The following is a 14960-nucleotide window of genomic DNA, read 5'->3' on the forward strand; positions in this document are numbered from 1 at the left end:
ATATGATATAGGATCACCAGCAGGTATCTGGGCCAAAGAGAGACATTTTATAACCTAGAAATGGTTAACAAGCAGGGAAATGGTGAACTTGACTAATTGAAAAAATGCAAATTAAAACAAGGTAGTTCTTTGACATTGCAGCTTTAAAACCCAGCTTTCTGATGATTGCTGACTTGATGTTTTTGTCTGTTCTTCCTCCTGGTGAAGTCTCCGATGCCGTTCAAATGCAAAGGGACTGGAGCTTCGCCAGGACCCACCCTCTGCTCACCGGCCTGTACCGCAGGGTGAGTCACGGGGCAGGATGAGGGCCATGGAGATCTCCCACCGAGCTCTGGGGTTCCAGCCAGTACTGACCACTGCAGCGAGGAGAGACACGGGAGTGTCCCCTTGCAGCCCTGAGTTGTGCCTACAGGAAGGGGGTGGGGTCCAGCTCCTGCCCTCGGTGTTCTGCTCTGACAGCCCAGGCACTTTGTTTCAGCTCTTCGTGCTCTTGAGTCCTGAGGAGCTGCTGGGCCACTTACAAGAAGTTCTGGAGACACATGAGGTGAACTGGCAGCACGTGCTGTCCTGTGTGTCCACAATGGTGATCTGCTTCCCTGGAGCCCAGCGGCTGGTGACCGGTGCGCTTCGGGGGGCATTCTGGGTGTGCGAGTGTGCGTGTGTCTGCGTGCAATATGCGCAGTATTGTTGGCAAAAAGGGGAATCACGGTGTCCATCTCAGCGAGGATGCCCTGAAGGTGCCCTGCATCCTGTGGACTGTGCCCTCTCGGGCTCTGCCTACTGCTGCTTGTCAGCCTTACATAGTTGCTGTTTGGGTTCCTCTTATCAGTTTCCAGTCCCTTGAAATTGGCATTGGGTATGCAAGTCGTAGGGGAGCACTTACCCCCCAGCAGAGCATACGCATTTTATTTCTATGGTTATTCTTGCCTAGATTGGGTAACCTGCTTGCTGGCCCGTGCGTTTGAGAGCTTCGACCTGGACTGCATGGTCACTGTGTTCCTGGTTGTGCGTCAGGCTGCGCTGGAGGGCCCCTCCGTGTTTCCATCTTATGCAGACTGGTTCCAGGTGTGTTACCTTTGCTGACCTGCTGGTGCTCCCAGTAGGTAGTTGGCATGTCCCCCAACTTGCCGGGGAGAGTCCTTGTTAGGCAGTAAATTGTGCCTCTGATGTTCACAAGACACCATAGTTATGTTTCAGCCTACGTTAGTCAAAGCTTCGCCGTGACATTCAGGATTGTATGAACCAACTGGCTTTGTGGTTTCTCTTTCCAGTAGCAGTTTTCTGTTTTTGAGGCGCTGCATTGACAGGTCCCTGCGTGGACAGTAGGGCGCGTGCTGTCCGTGCCTCACTTCCATCTCCCTCCAGGCCTCCTTTGGGAGCTCGAGGGGCCACCACTGCGGCAGCAAGAAGGCACTGGTCTTCCTCTTCAAGTTCCTGTCTGACCTCGTGCCCTTTGAGGCCCCCCGGTACCTTCAGGTGAGAAGCCAGCTGCCGGCTCTTTTGCTCATGTCCTCCTCAGTCCAAGGATGGTCTTCCTGAACAGGTGCCGGTTAAACACTGCAAACCCAACAGCGAGGGTGTAGGCATGCCCTCAGTGAAAGCGTTGGTGATGGTAAAAGGCCAGAAACCACCCGCTGGCCGGTGGCCATGCAGGGAGCTGTCCCAGGTCTTCCTTGGAGCAGCTCAGAGAGCTGAGACGGGGAGAACTGGAGTGTTGCACGACCCATGTTTTATATTCAAGAACGATACGTTTTTATGTTGGAGGAGAAGAACCTGGAAGGACATACCCCAAACTGCCAGGGGTCATTACCTCTGGGCGGGGGAAACCGTATTTTTTTATAACAGGTCTGTATCAATCTCATGATTAAAATGTTTATTTCTGTAAGCCTTTTATTTAATTAGATAACTATACCCAGCATTTGTTTTGGGGGGTTGGGCACCTAGAAACTCTCACATTTCATAGAATCCAGGTGAGAGAATAGGTAGAGGAATAGATCAAGCCGTGTACCCATCACGGGGTGAAGCCCAGAGCACTGCTCATGCCTCCAGGGCCTCCCCTGCCTGTCTGAATGCTTGACCCCTGGCTTTGGAGTTGGAAAGGTGCCTGGTGATTAGAAGCTTGAACACCGGCAGCGGCAGGGGTGCCTTCCGTCTGAGGAGAGGTGTGCAGAGAGCCCGGGTCCTCCCGCAGGACTCTGGCCGCCCACTTCTGAAGGCGCACCTTCGGGTGCGTGTGGAAACCTCACCAGGATTCCATTCCATTCCGTCCGTTTCTCCCCCAGCTTCTGCCCTTGTGGTCTTTGGCTCATTCTCTGACTTTCCCGTCCCGAACATCAGGAACAGCTGACAAGCTGACGTCCTGTCGTGTCGTCTGCTGCAGGTGCATATTCTCCACCCGCCCCTGGTCCCCAGCAAGTACCGCTCCCTCCTCACAGACTACATCTCGCTGGCCAAGACGCGGCTGGCCGACCTGAAGGCAAGTCCTGGCCTCCCCTCTTCCCTCCTCCCCTCGACCTCCAGCTGCCCACACCTATCTGGTCCTCAGCGTTCTCGCTCCTGTCTTCTCTGCAGGTTTCTGTGGAGAACATGGGGCTCTATGAGGATTTGTCTACAGCCAGGGACGTCACAGAGGTAACTCACCTTGGTGCTGCTGCCTCGGGGTGTTTGTGTGTGTGTGTGTGTGTGTGTGTGTGTGTGTGTCCCCGTCCCCGTCCCCGTCCCTCCCGTCCCCCCTCTTGCTCACCAAGCACACTCTTGTCTCCTGTGACGGAGTTGAGCCTTTGAGCCTTTTCTGTCGGGGACCTGGGGTGTCTGTGCAGGTGGAACGTGACAGCTGCCCCAGTGCTTTTCTGTCACATCTCTGTTGGGAACAGAAGCAGGAGAGTCACTGCGTGTGGAAAGGTTGTCTTTTAGGAGATCGCCGTCCACGTGGGTTTGAGTGGACAAAGTGGCCTGTGAAACTGCAGGGAGGTGTCATGTTTTTCTAGGATTTACAGAAAAAGAGGCTAACTGCATGTATGTAAAACAAATGTCAGGTGTCCATGTGGTATGCTTATCTTTTTTAAGACCATTTTACTTAAAAGTTGTGAATTGCTGGAGAACTGTTACAGATGCTGTTAAAGTGAATATTATGAAATACTTAATTCCTTTTTCTGTTTAAGACTTACTGCTGTACTTTAAGAAAAGTATCAAACTTAATCTCTGCTCCTTCTCACCTGAAAACCTTTAGTTCAGTGGTTCTCAACCTTCTGGCCCTTTAAATACAGTTCCTCATGCTGTGACACAACCATAAAATTGTTTTCGTTGCTACTTCATAACTGTAATGTTGCTACTGTTATGAATTGTAATGTAAATCTGATATGCAGGATGGTCTTAGGCGACCCCTGTGAAAGGGTCGTTCGACCGCCAAAGGGGTCGTGACCCACAGGTTGAGAACCGCTGCTTTAGTTGGAGCCCTTGACTGTCCTATAGGGGTAGCAGAGAGGAGAGATAGAAAGGAGACGGGAGGGTGGCAGTGGCTTCCCACAGGGGCCCGGTGTTACTACCGGCTGCTCATTGGTCTGACTTGCTGAGGGCAGAGAGAAAGCCACTATGCCTTTTGTGGTTCTGAATTCCCAGTGTGCCACGCATCGACTCCGCACCTTTTAGCTCAAATGACAAGCCTTCTCTTAAGTCTCCTGTTCTTTTCCTTCCTCCCTCCACGGAGTCAGCCCCACAGCCAGGCTTCCCAAGATGTGGAGAAGGCTCTCCAGGTGTTTGAACACACAGGGAAAATTCCCCTTGCCGTCATGGAGGCCAGGTAGGGTCACGCTGGGGTTGTCCCTCATCTGTTCGCAGAGCCACGAGCAGCAGGGAGGGCGTGTTTGTGGGGAGACCCAGGAGTCAATGCAAATGTCCCAGCGATGGTCTACAGCTGGCTGGTGCGGAGCCCTTGACGTGACATGCGCTTTCTTGAGAAAAGCACAGGGCACCCCCAAAACAGCCAACAGGTGGGACTGAGTGGAACCCACACTGTTCAGAGGGACGATGGTTTTTATTAATACTTCATTGGTGACCAGTGTGAAGCTAGTACAGGGAGTCAAATACCAAAATTGTGTTGAATTTTATGTGGTTCCCCAAACTTGTTAAATTCTGGTTGATGCCAGGGTGGGGTAGCTTTGTTAAGGTATTGCTTCTGAAAATGTGGTCCCACTTCTGGGATTTCCAGATGAGCTCCAAGGAGAAGGCCCACATTGAACTGGAAGTGACCCTTGTGGCCTTGGATTGACCCAAATCCATGGTCACGCCGGGGGGGCAGTGTTATCCAGGTTCCCCAGGACACAGGTCACCAGCATGACTACCCTTTGCACGAACTGGGACTTTACAAATGTGATGGAACGACATGGCCATGAGAGACGGCCCACCGGGTGCCCTCTGGAAGCTGACGTGTTGTTGTGTTCACTGAGGCGTCCTGACGCTTCTGTTGTCTGAGCCCCCTCTTCTGTGTTGCAGCATATTCCGGAGGCCCTACTATGTCTCTCACTTTCTGCCCGCCCTGCTCACGCCTCGAGTGGTCAGTACACATCTTCATGAGCTCGGGGCCGAGCGGCAGAGAGCAAGGACGTTCCTGTGGATCTCACTGGAGTCCCGTGTTTCCTCTCACAGATCCCGAGTGCCCCTGACTCCCGGGCGGCCTTCATAGAGTCCCTGAAGAGGTGCGCAGGACAGTCCGTTCCTAGGGGGGCTTCTGACAATGCAGAGGATTCTGGTCCTTTTGTAGAGACGTTTTATCACGTCTGTGTTATTTATAAAATATTGGTGCAAAAGATTTTAAAAAATTCTTTGATTCTGAGTATTGCCACTTAGCATCATTTTTCAATGAACGTGTAGGAGATTGATTGGTCTGGGAATTAAGTAGTGTTATTGGTACAAAATCATGAAAGGAGGAAAATTAATGCCAGCTTTTTTTGTATTTGCGTGATATAGCTTAATTTTTTGACATTTATTTCTAGTCTTAAGAAATGTTTTGTCAAAGTTAAGTATGGTTTAGAAAAAAGAATTATAGTTCTGAAATTTTTAAGAAAAACAGCCACCACTCACCCCTCCCTGCCACTTCTTTCTCTCTGGACGCAACTGTTTTCAACTCTTAGCTGATTTTATTTCTCTCCATATCTAAATAGCATTTTTATTTTGCTGCTTATCACTTTTTCTGTTTTAGGAAATGTCAATTGATAATCCACTGTGGAAGAAAGTCTTCACCTTTCTTCCATCAATACAATTAGCTGTCCTTCGTATAATAGTTTTAAAAACTCAGGTTTTCCTTTCATTTTTGAAGGCTGTCTGTATAAACACTGCTCAGATGTGACCTTAGGAATCGGTTGCTTTTCTTTTGTTTTCTCTGGCGTTCATATTTGTCTTGTCCTCATTTTCCTTGTACATATCATGATTCACCTGCAGGTCCTGCCAGTTGCCTCGAGGCCTCTCATTCAGAGTCGCGTGTCCAACAGTTACATCTGGAGACACCTCTTGCAGAGCCTCCCTCCGACCTGCTCCAGTCTGAATTGTTAGCTTCTGTGCCTCAGAGCACGGCCGTCATCCGTGTCTCCCTTGGACATCACCCAGAGTGTTCTCTAGCTTGTGCTGACCCTTCTCTGTGTCACATCATCCTCTTGGTTTGCTCCTTTGTTGTGGTGGACCATACCCTGTTGAGGCATACTTTTATTAAGAAAGGATGGATGGGAGATTAAAAAAAAAAAGTTTGACACCTTACTGAGCCTTCAAGTTCAGCAGATAGTTTGGTTGAGTATAGAAATCTAGGCTGGAGCTTGCTTTCCTTTCAGTCTCAGAAAATATTCCTCCATTGACTTTGAGCCTCTTGTTGTTGAGATGTTATAAACTTATGGTTTCTGGTTCTCTGCCCTGTGTTTCTCTCTCTGGAGGCCTGTAGTCTTATTTTTCCGCTGTGTTCTGAAACTTCATAGTAATGTGGATTGCTGTGGGTCTGATTTCATTTCTTGACCGGGCAGATGGCGGGCCTTTAAATCTGGAAATCCATGTCCTTCAGTGCTAAGAAATTTTGTCTATTTTAAAACCTCTTGTTATGAGAAATTTAAGACAGAAAACTACAGATAAGAGTATGTATAACCCAGCTTTCATAGTTATCAACAAATGGCCAGTCTTGTTTCATCTGTAGCCCTCAATTCACCCACTTCTCCACTCTTCTGGGTTATTTTGGAGCAAATCCAGACTATTATTCCACCTTAGCTTATTTCATTGCAGGCTTGCTGCCCTCGGCGTGGTTTTTTGGAGCCCTTGATTTTCAGATATTAGAGTTCTTGGATTGTCTTCTGATGTTTTTTCTCTTCTGACATATTTTACATGTCTGGTGTTTGGGGATTTTTTTCCCTCTTCTTTCTTCAGGTTTACCTGTCTGTCCTTTATCGAGTTTCACTTCTGCCACCAGCCGCTCTTTTTATGGCAATCTGTTCTTACTGAGCAGCTGCCGTGTTTGCCTTCCCTCTCAGAGTAGTAACGATAGTGGTGCCTGGGGGTTTTCTGTGAATTTCTCCATTTTCTTTTGTTTGCATTGATTTCTACTTTTTAAAAAGTACTTTTATTGAGTTTTTAGGGAGGAAGGGAGAGGGGTAGATGGAAACATTGATTGGCTACCTCCTTCGTGCCCCCTACTGGGGATCGAGCCCAAAACCTATGCATGTGCCCTGACCAGGAATTGAATCAGTGACCTTTGGTTCCTGGGTGAGTGCTCAACCACTGAGCCACACCAGCCGGGCTGGTTTCTATTTCTTAAGCTAAAAGCTTTCCACTTCCCAATTGGTTGGTGGTCTCCTGGGTTCCTACTTTCCAGGCTGTGTTCCCTGCCTCACTTCAGGTCCCCTGACGGGACCTCTCACTGGAGCTCCGCTGTGCCCTCCTGTTTGTATCGTCATGGTTTGCAGCACTGGCGGGTCAGATGCCCTCCTGCCTCATGGCTCACGTGGAGGCTTCTTGTCCTGCAGGCCATGCCAGTGTCCATGCGTCCCATACCTGAGCTGCCCCTTGTGGCTCCTCTGAGGGTGACTCCATGGCTCCTGTGCTTGGGCTTGTCACTGTGCTCTGAGACAGTGCCAGCCGTGCTTTGTAAACGCCCCTGTCCTTACCACAGGACCTACTCTATAATTCTTTGTGTTTTTAATCACATTTGGGTGTTGTTGTTAGTATTAATTAAAGTAGTATAAGTTCCCTTTTAAAATTTGTAAATTTCTGAAACTTGAATGAGAGAAGTAAAAAACATGTATAATCTCTGTGCCCAGTGAAACCACTGCTGGCAGATGTGAACACAGAGCATTGTGCACCAGTGAGGGCGTGACCTAGGGTGGTTTTTCTAAACGACTCATAATGTACAGTGTTGTGTAATTACATTTACTCTGTCACCTACTTTTGTTTTATTAAAGTTTTTGGAATTGTAAGCTTGAGAATTAGCTTGAGTTATAGTTGACCTGATTTTAATGTTTTGTTCTGATCCAGAGCAGACAAAATCCCGTCGTCTCTGTATTCCACCTACCGCCAAGCCTGCTCTGCTGCTGGAGAGAAGAAACCGACAAGTAAGGCTTCTTGGCCATGAGCTGTGGAAGTGGCGCCTTGGTCAGTGCTGTCTGGTTAGGTCGCGCTGGGTCTGGCCAGGGCTCTGGCTTCAGAGGCTGCCCACCACCAGCCCCAGTCATGGACCAGGATGTGATGCTGTCAGCTCACAGGCACTGAGCCTGGAGATGCTGATGTACCTGAAATAGCATGTTCTTAAAGCAGTGCATGCGCACAACATCCACTCTGCTGTTTGTGGCCCCACTGAGGGTGATGGGGCTTCTGCTTGCCTGTCCTGGGTTCAAGCTTTAAATTCGGGTGAGCTCTCAGACTCAGCAGCCGGGCTCCAGGACTGTCTCGTTTCTGAAGCCTGTTGTAGGGCTGACTGACCATTTGGATGGTGGTTAAGTTCTGTGGTGGATTGGCCGGGGGGGAGGATCTTTCTGCTTCTGGGGAACAGTGACATGGACCACCTAGGTCACATCTGAAAGGATGTAGAGGTGGGACGGCCGTGCTGGGAGCAGCTGGGCAGACTCGGTGTGTTCCCGCCCACCCTACGACGGCTGACAGTCAGCAGTGCTGTCAGGCTGTTTTCTCAGCGATGTCATTGGACGGGGCAGGAGACACACCGATGAAGCAGCTTGTGTTTGCTGGTTTCAACTCCGCAGCCAGAAACCCCTTTCACTAGCCTGGGTAACTTATAACAGATGGAGACCCAGCCCTGAGCGGGCAAAGAATGAAGGTCCCAGATCTCACCGCTGTTAGGTCCAGTGAGTCGGCAGCTCTGCTGGGGATGCCATGTGTGGTGGCGTTGGTCCTCCTCGCCAGCCCCAGGTCCCACTTTTGGGGGCTTTCAGAGCGTCTTCTGCGGTAGAACTTGATGCAATGGACTCATCAGTAGAAGCCTTAGGCTCTGACTCCTGGTGTCACCGGAGACCTGTGAGGCTTGCTGCACACAGTGTCTTCTCCAGTGACACCGGAAATGAACTGATTTTGCTTTTAAAACACCGATTCTGTCTTTTTTCTTTGTTTTATTTTTTTTAACATCCTATGATAAACAACTTAGAAGTTTGAGAAACAGGGAATAAGTCATTCATGAGTGTCTCCTGCCCAGCCTCCTTTGCTGTGCTTCTTATCTTTTTCTTTATTTTTTTTTAGAAAGAGAGAAGGGAAGGGAGAGGGATAGAGAGATAGGAACATCAATCGACTATCTCCTGCATGCCCCCTACTGAGCATTGAGCCCACAACCTGAGCATATGTCCTGACCAGAAATTGAACCAGTGACTTCTTGGTTCATGGGTCAATGCTCAACCACTGAGCCACACTGGCTGGGCCTCATCTTTTTTCATTAGGCACATGCTTTTCGCACTTGTGGCAATTGGGCGGATAGACCATGCTTGTTCTTCAGCTTATGAATGTTTTGATTTTTGATGTGACAGCATCCAGCCTCAGGAGGGTTTCATTCCCCCCCGTTGTGGGCAGAGAACCCATGGGAATGAGCAGGTCCATGTTCAGCTGCATGTGTTTCCTGATGGCTTACTTGTTAGAATCGCTCTTTCCCGTCTTGCAGATGCAGCCCTGGGAATGGAGGTGGAGGTGGAACCTGGCTGTGCGGAAGGCTCCCTGGGACTGCTCACAGCTGCACTTCAAGAGCTCAGGGCCGCCATGACAGACCCCGCCCAGTATGATGGTGAGGACGGGCATTGGGCAGGCTCAGGAGCCGTGTGGGCCATGGATGGGGCTCAGTGGCTGGTCCACTCCCTCAAGGTGGTAGTGGCTGGTACTTATTCCTGTGGTTCAGTGTTTGGTAGTTAAGCCTCACCCTGGTGTGGCAGGTATCAGGATGTGGTCCTCGTTAGACAGGATGGGAGACCAGTCACTCCAGCTGTCACAGACCCTGGACAGAAGGTGACTGCTGCTCTTTGGCATCCCAGTTGGACAGGTGGTGGAGAGGAGGCGGGCGACGTTACTAGGTTGGGGTTTTCTTTCTTTTCCTCACGCCTGAACCTCTGCTGCTGTATGAGTTGTGAGCGTTTCTCTGGATTGGAGCCCAGACAGTTCAGACTTAGCAATGGTGCACAGCAATCTATGAAATAAATCCTAACTTCCAGCACTTTCAGACTTTACTTATAGAAAATGCAGAATCCAAAATAGTAGGCTAGCTTGCGCCGGCATGGCTCAGTGGTTGAGTGTTGATCTATGAACCAGGAGGTCACAGTTTAATTCCTGGTCAGGGCACATGCCTGGGTTGCAGGCTCAATCTCCAGTGTGGGCATGCACTCTCCCTTTCCCTTCCTTTCTGAAATCAATAAAAATATATTAAAACAAAATTAGTAGGCCATATTTTTACCTAGTAACTGTACAGATTTTTTTTTTTTTATTACCTAAGGATACATTCATTGATTTTTAGAGAGAGGAAGGGAGAGAGAGAAGAGAGAAAAACATCTCTCAGTTGCCTCCTGTATGTGCCCTGACTCGTAATCAACTGCAGCCTAGGTATGTGCCCTGACCAGGAATGGAACCTGCACCCTTTTGGTGCATGGGATGATGCTCCAACCAGCCAAGCCACCCGTCCAGGGCTGTTATGAATTCATTTTATTCCTGCTAGGAAAGAATATCCTGAGAGAGCCTCACAGAGGAAATACTAACAAAACTATCTTAGTTCTGCTTGCTGGGTGCCTGCAGGGCCTTAGCTGCGATCCTGCTGAGTGTGCCATGGGGTGGGAGCGTGGCCTTCAGAGCTGTGCTGCAGAACATGGCATCTGGGGATCCTGGGGCCTGGCAGGACCCAAAGGCTCTGGCAAGGTGGCTGAAAGGCCAGGTCAGCCTTGTGCCAAAGCAGCAGAGGGTCCATTTCCACACAGTATGGTTGGCCCACGCAGTACCCACCCAACCTCTGTGCCCCGAGGCTGTGCTCTTGGCCATCGGCAAACACGATGACAGCTGGGACGCAAGCCTCCAGCAGATGTCACGTGTGGGGGAGAGTTGGTATGTGATTCAGATGAAGAATTTAAATAAGTGGTGAGGTTTGTGGTGGTGACAGAGTGCATCCTCCGCACACGTGCAGTACAGGTGTGAGTGGTGACTGCCCCTCTGCCGTGTCACCTGCTCTCCACGCCCAGTCGCTGCCGCCTTCAGGGAGTTGGCCCTGGGGTGCAGTCAGGGTAGTGTTGGGTAGTTTCTGCGCCCTCATCAGCCCCTCTGTGCACCTCCTCCCGGCACCCCCGCTCACCTGACTGGACTCTGCCATTTGCAGTTTTGTCTGCTCGGATTGCGGTGGTTTCTGAAAGGCTGCACTCTGCCCTGGGCCTCAGTGAGGACGACGGCAGCTCCAAGGTCTCTAAGATCCAGCTCAGTGCTCTTGCTCCCAAACTGGAGCAGCGGGAGCAGCAGGTGAGTGTGGGACGCCAGAGAGCACAGCTGTCGCGCCTGCTGGGTTGTGCTAGAGAACCGAAGCCCTTCTCTTCCCCCTTGTCCTGCTTTATAAAGTGTGTACGCAGAGCCAGGACGGTCAGAGTCCTCAGTGCCAGGGTCAGCACCCGACCTGTGTGCGCAGAGAACATGCAGCAGAGGCCTCTGTGGCCTCAGAGTCCACAATATTCACTCTGGCCTGCTGTCTGCTTAACGTTTCACCAGAGGAGAGTGCGGGGCAGCACGTGGCCTGTCATGTTCCCAGGGCTTGGGAGTGGGGATTCTTGTACCCGTTTGCTTCTGGGTTTCCTCTCTGAGTGCAAACCTGTCAAATGTGTGTGAACAGTACAAGGTCCCACTCATGCAGGTTCCCCTCCGGTGTCTCCTCTCAGGTCGTGGATCTTCTGCTGACCTCTTTCTGTCAGAACCTAATGGCAGCCTCCAGCTTTGCCCCACCGGACAGGTATCTGGGCAGTTTGTCTGCAGGTGGCCTGCTGCTCTGGGTGGGCCCCCTTGTGGAGCAGAGCTTCTCCCTGGTTCCATGACGACAGTGGCCAGCAGTTCCTGGTCCTCTGGCTTCCTGCTGGGCTACTGGAGGGGTCTATGCTGACTTTATCCAGTGGGGATAGGGCAGGAGTGAGCATTGCACAGGAGACGCCACTATTTGGGGAACTGCCTGCTTCTTGCTGAGGCCTCCTGTGCCCGAGTGCTGGCACCCCAGACCCTGGGAGGGCTGTGCAGGACTGGGACTGGCCATTGTCTCTGCAGGCAGGGCTCCTGGGCGGCCCGCTTTGTGACGACCACGTGTGGACGCTCGCTCCTCCCCACTGTGCTCACCAGGCTCTGCCAGCTCCTCCGTCACCAGGTAGGGCTGCTGCCTCCCTCCAGCTGGGAAGGGGGCTCTGCACCCTCCCTCCTGCTGAACTAGTTCTCGGTCCCATTTTAGGGCCCGAGCCTGAGTGCCTCGCACGTGCTGGGGTTGGCTGCCCTGGCCGTCCACCTCGGCGAGTCCAGGTCTGCACTCCCGGAGGTTCACATGGGCCCTCCTGTCCCTGCCAGGGGCCTCTCCATCCCTGAGTTCTTCAGCAGCCTTCTGACGTGCAGGTCCAAGGAGTCCTCACTCTTCTGCCTCAAGTGAGTTCTCCCCCTGGTCCTTCAATACTTGCGTCCTCTGTTAGCTAGTCACAGATGTGCCCCTCAGATAATCACTGGTTAACCTCTTGGTGTCTGTCCTTCCAGAATCTTGTTTCCATGTATTTCTGTGAGAGTGTTGGTTGGTTTGTTTATAAAAATGGGATCACATGCTGCACTAAACTGCATGTAAGATGTTGGCACTAGACGGTGGTGCCCTTGCATGTCACTCAGCGTCCTTTGGGCCTGTCAGAGCTGCTCCATTTTGGCTCGGGGTCCTGACTTCTGGTTAGGTCCCTGGTTCCCTGTGCTGAGCAGCTGCTGCAGCTGTTTCTCTAGGGTAAACCCTACCTGTGGAACAGCCCGTCCAGAGGTAGACTCCTCTTAAGGGCTTTGAGACCTGTCGTCCTATGAGTCTGGGCCAATTTACACCCCACGCGTCCCATCATGCACCACTGAGCCCATTCCTACCCTTCTGTGTGGGGACACCTGCTAACTCAACAGCGTGCAGCATGCGGGGTGGCAGGTGCTAGGGGCAGGTGGGTGGGTGGGGTGAGAGCGGCTGGCCTGTGCCGAGGAGTCCTGTGTGGTGGGTCTGAAGTGGAGCTGTTGGCTGGGACTGTGTTCGAAGTTTACTGACAGTTGACAAAAGGCCTGAGGGATGTAATCAGCAGAAAGGATAAGTGCAGGAAAGCCTGTCTCTGCCTACCGCCCACCTGATGTCTGTGTTGTCCACACTGGAGGCAGATTGCCCATCCCCATCCCTCTCGTGGGCTTTTGGCAACACCAAACAATCCCCATTTGAGTCAGTCCTGTAGGTGCCCTGGTTCCCCCCCGCCCCCCCCCCCCCCCCACCTTCCTGACTTTCTCTGGGCCCCTGGGTGAGTCTCTTCTGGTTGGTCTCTCCCTCCTCCGAGTCTCCACCTGCAGCAGGGACAGAGCTCAGACCCAAAGGGTGTGACGTGGGGGCCACTTCCCCAGTGCTCAGGCGTGGAGGCTGAGGACAGGGACTCGGACTCACGCTTAATTCTCTCCCTTATTTCCATGGACCATTCTGTGTTACAGTGTCCACTTTCTATTTTCAGATTTTGTACCGCGACAATTTCTTACGCTTTGTGTAAGTTTTCTCCCCAATCATGTGATGCTTGGTACAGCTGTTTATCTCCAGGCCTAGTAAAAAAGGTGGGTTTCTCAGGTTCCTTCCTTCCGTCCTCCCGAGTCTCCGGTTTTATGCAGGAGTCCGATGCCCGTGCCCCTTGTTTATCAGGCTGTCTGCTTGGGCTGGACGCGGCCTTTTCCTCCTGTTCCAAGTTGAACGAGGGGGTGTAAGAACCTTCCCATTCAGAGAATCTATTTCCTCTAGAGCAGGGGTCCTCAAACTCCGGCCCGCGGGCCACATGCGGCCCGCCGAAGACATTTATCCGGCCCGCCGGGTGTTTTTGCCGCCGCTGCAGGTGACGCAGGGTCTTCGCTGCCTGCTGTCTGTGGCCAGGCTACGTGAGTATGTTCTGGGTCTCACAGATGCTTTGCTGTCTCTCTTCAGTTTCAGTTCATTGTGCTCAGATTGTTCTCAGAAGCCCGATACCCTCTCTCTGTGGAGGACACAGCCAGCCTTCCCTGGAGGCCCTTGTGCCTGCCGTCTGCAGAGTGGCAGCGAGCGGCCCTCGGTCTGTGGAGACAGAGGGCCTTCCAGGAACTACTGAAGGAGAAGGAGTTTCGTGTAGGTCCTACTGTCCCTCCCCTTCTTTCTCACCTCACCCCAGCGCCCGGGTTTGCAGGTGCAGATCTGGGGCCCGAGGATGTGGTGGGCAGGCGGGTGGGCCTGACCCAGTGACGTTGGAGCAGCATAGACTTGGCTTTGGTTGAGACTGTTACTGGGATCATTGTAGATTCACACCGAGGTTTAAGAAACCAGTAGAAAGATGCCTTCTACTCCGCCCGGTTTCCCCCAACAGTAATATTTTGCAGAGATTTTAAGAGTGGATAAAATATGTCTTAAACATCTGCCAGGCTTTGGTTTGGGGCTGGGCTTCTCTGAGCATAATCCTGGGAGCTTGGCCCCTGGGCCAGTGTGCCCCTGTTACTCATCTCTGCTTCCTTTTCATAACTTGCATTTATTTCTGGGATGCTTCCCTGTTTGTTTTGGTCTTTAGAGAAAAATATTTTTCAGTTTTAGTGTTAACTATATCATTTATGCAAGAGTGAGCCTGGTGGTCTGTGTAAGGCAAGGAACAATGACACTTAGCAGATGCACTCCAGGGCGCTTTCCAAGCCCTGGGCTATCGCAGTCCTGCAGGTCCTGCGACAGGCGCACCCCTGAGCACCGCACTGCTGCCTGTCGCCGGGTTTGGCCCTCACTCTGTTGGGAGGTGCTGTACGCATGTTTCTGTGATGTGCTCTTTTATATGCAATGTTAGCTTCTGAGATTAGTCTGGGTTGATGTGTGAAATTGTTCCAAGAATTTGAAAACAGAAGTATGCTACGATGAATGTTTGAAGCAGTTATTAAGTTTATTGGTTACTACCCAGCTCCCGGGACTAAAGAGTGACTTCTTTCCCGGTGTTGCTGAGCGGCAACCTCAGAGGTTTGCAGATGCCACAGGCCACTGCTCACGCCTCAGTGTGCTGGAGCGCTCCACTTAACAGTCCAGTTTTCCCGTCTTAGTAGCTTCCCATGCAGTTGAACAAAGCGACAGAGCAGTTCTTCATCAGGACCTGGGGCCGGCACCGCCGTCCAGCAGTGGGAGTGGCGTGAGGCAGAGGTTACTCTGACCACGTGAGGGTGCTGGCCTGCGGGACTCTTGGGGAACCACCTGTGGTTCCTGGGTTCCATGCTCGCTGTGGTACCCTCTCAGCTGGTCC

General features: G+C 51.6%; 1 protein-coding gene across 1 annotated transcript in view; it reads left to right on the plus strand.

Annotated features, from left to right (window-relative positions):
• Positions 1 to 14960, plus strand: part of FANCA (FA complementation group A) — a 39630-nt gene that overhangs the window by 11459 nt on the left and 13211 nt on the right. Inside the window, 17 exon segments of the mRNA XM_070402873.1 lie at positions 208 to 284; positions 479 to 620; positions 932 to 1065; positions 1366 to 1476; positions 2381 to 2476; positions 2572 to 2631; positions 3711 to 3799; positions 4492 to 4552; positions 4645 to 4694; positions 7504 to 7580; positions 9128 to 9247; positions 10814 to 10950; positions 11361 to 11431; positions 11737 to 11833; positions 11915 to 12102; positions 13185 to 13281; positions 13643 to 13819. Coding sequence (XP_070258974.1) covers positions 208 to 284; positions 479 to 620; positions 932 to 1065; positions 1366 to 1476; positions 2381 to 2476; positions 2572 to 2631; positions 3711 to 3799; positions 4492 to 4552; positions 4645 to 4694; positions 7504 to 7580; positions 9128 to 9247; positions 10814 to 10950; positions 11361 to 11431; positions 11737 to 11833; positions 11915 to 12102; positions 13185 to 13281; positions 13643 to 13819 — 1784 coding nt within the window.

The sequence above is a fragment of the Myotis yumanensis genome, unplaced genomic scaffold (genome assembly GCF_028538775.1).
Source record: "Myotis yumanensis isolate MYYU_CA2020_CCGP unplaced genomic scaffold, mMyoYum1.0.hap1 SCAF_62, whole genome shotgun sequence".
NCBI classification, from domain to species: domain Eukaryota; kingdom Metazoa; phylum Chordata; class Mammalia; order Chiroptera; family Vespertilionidae; genus Myotis; species Myotis yumanensis.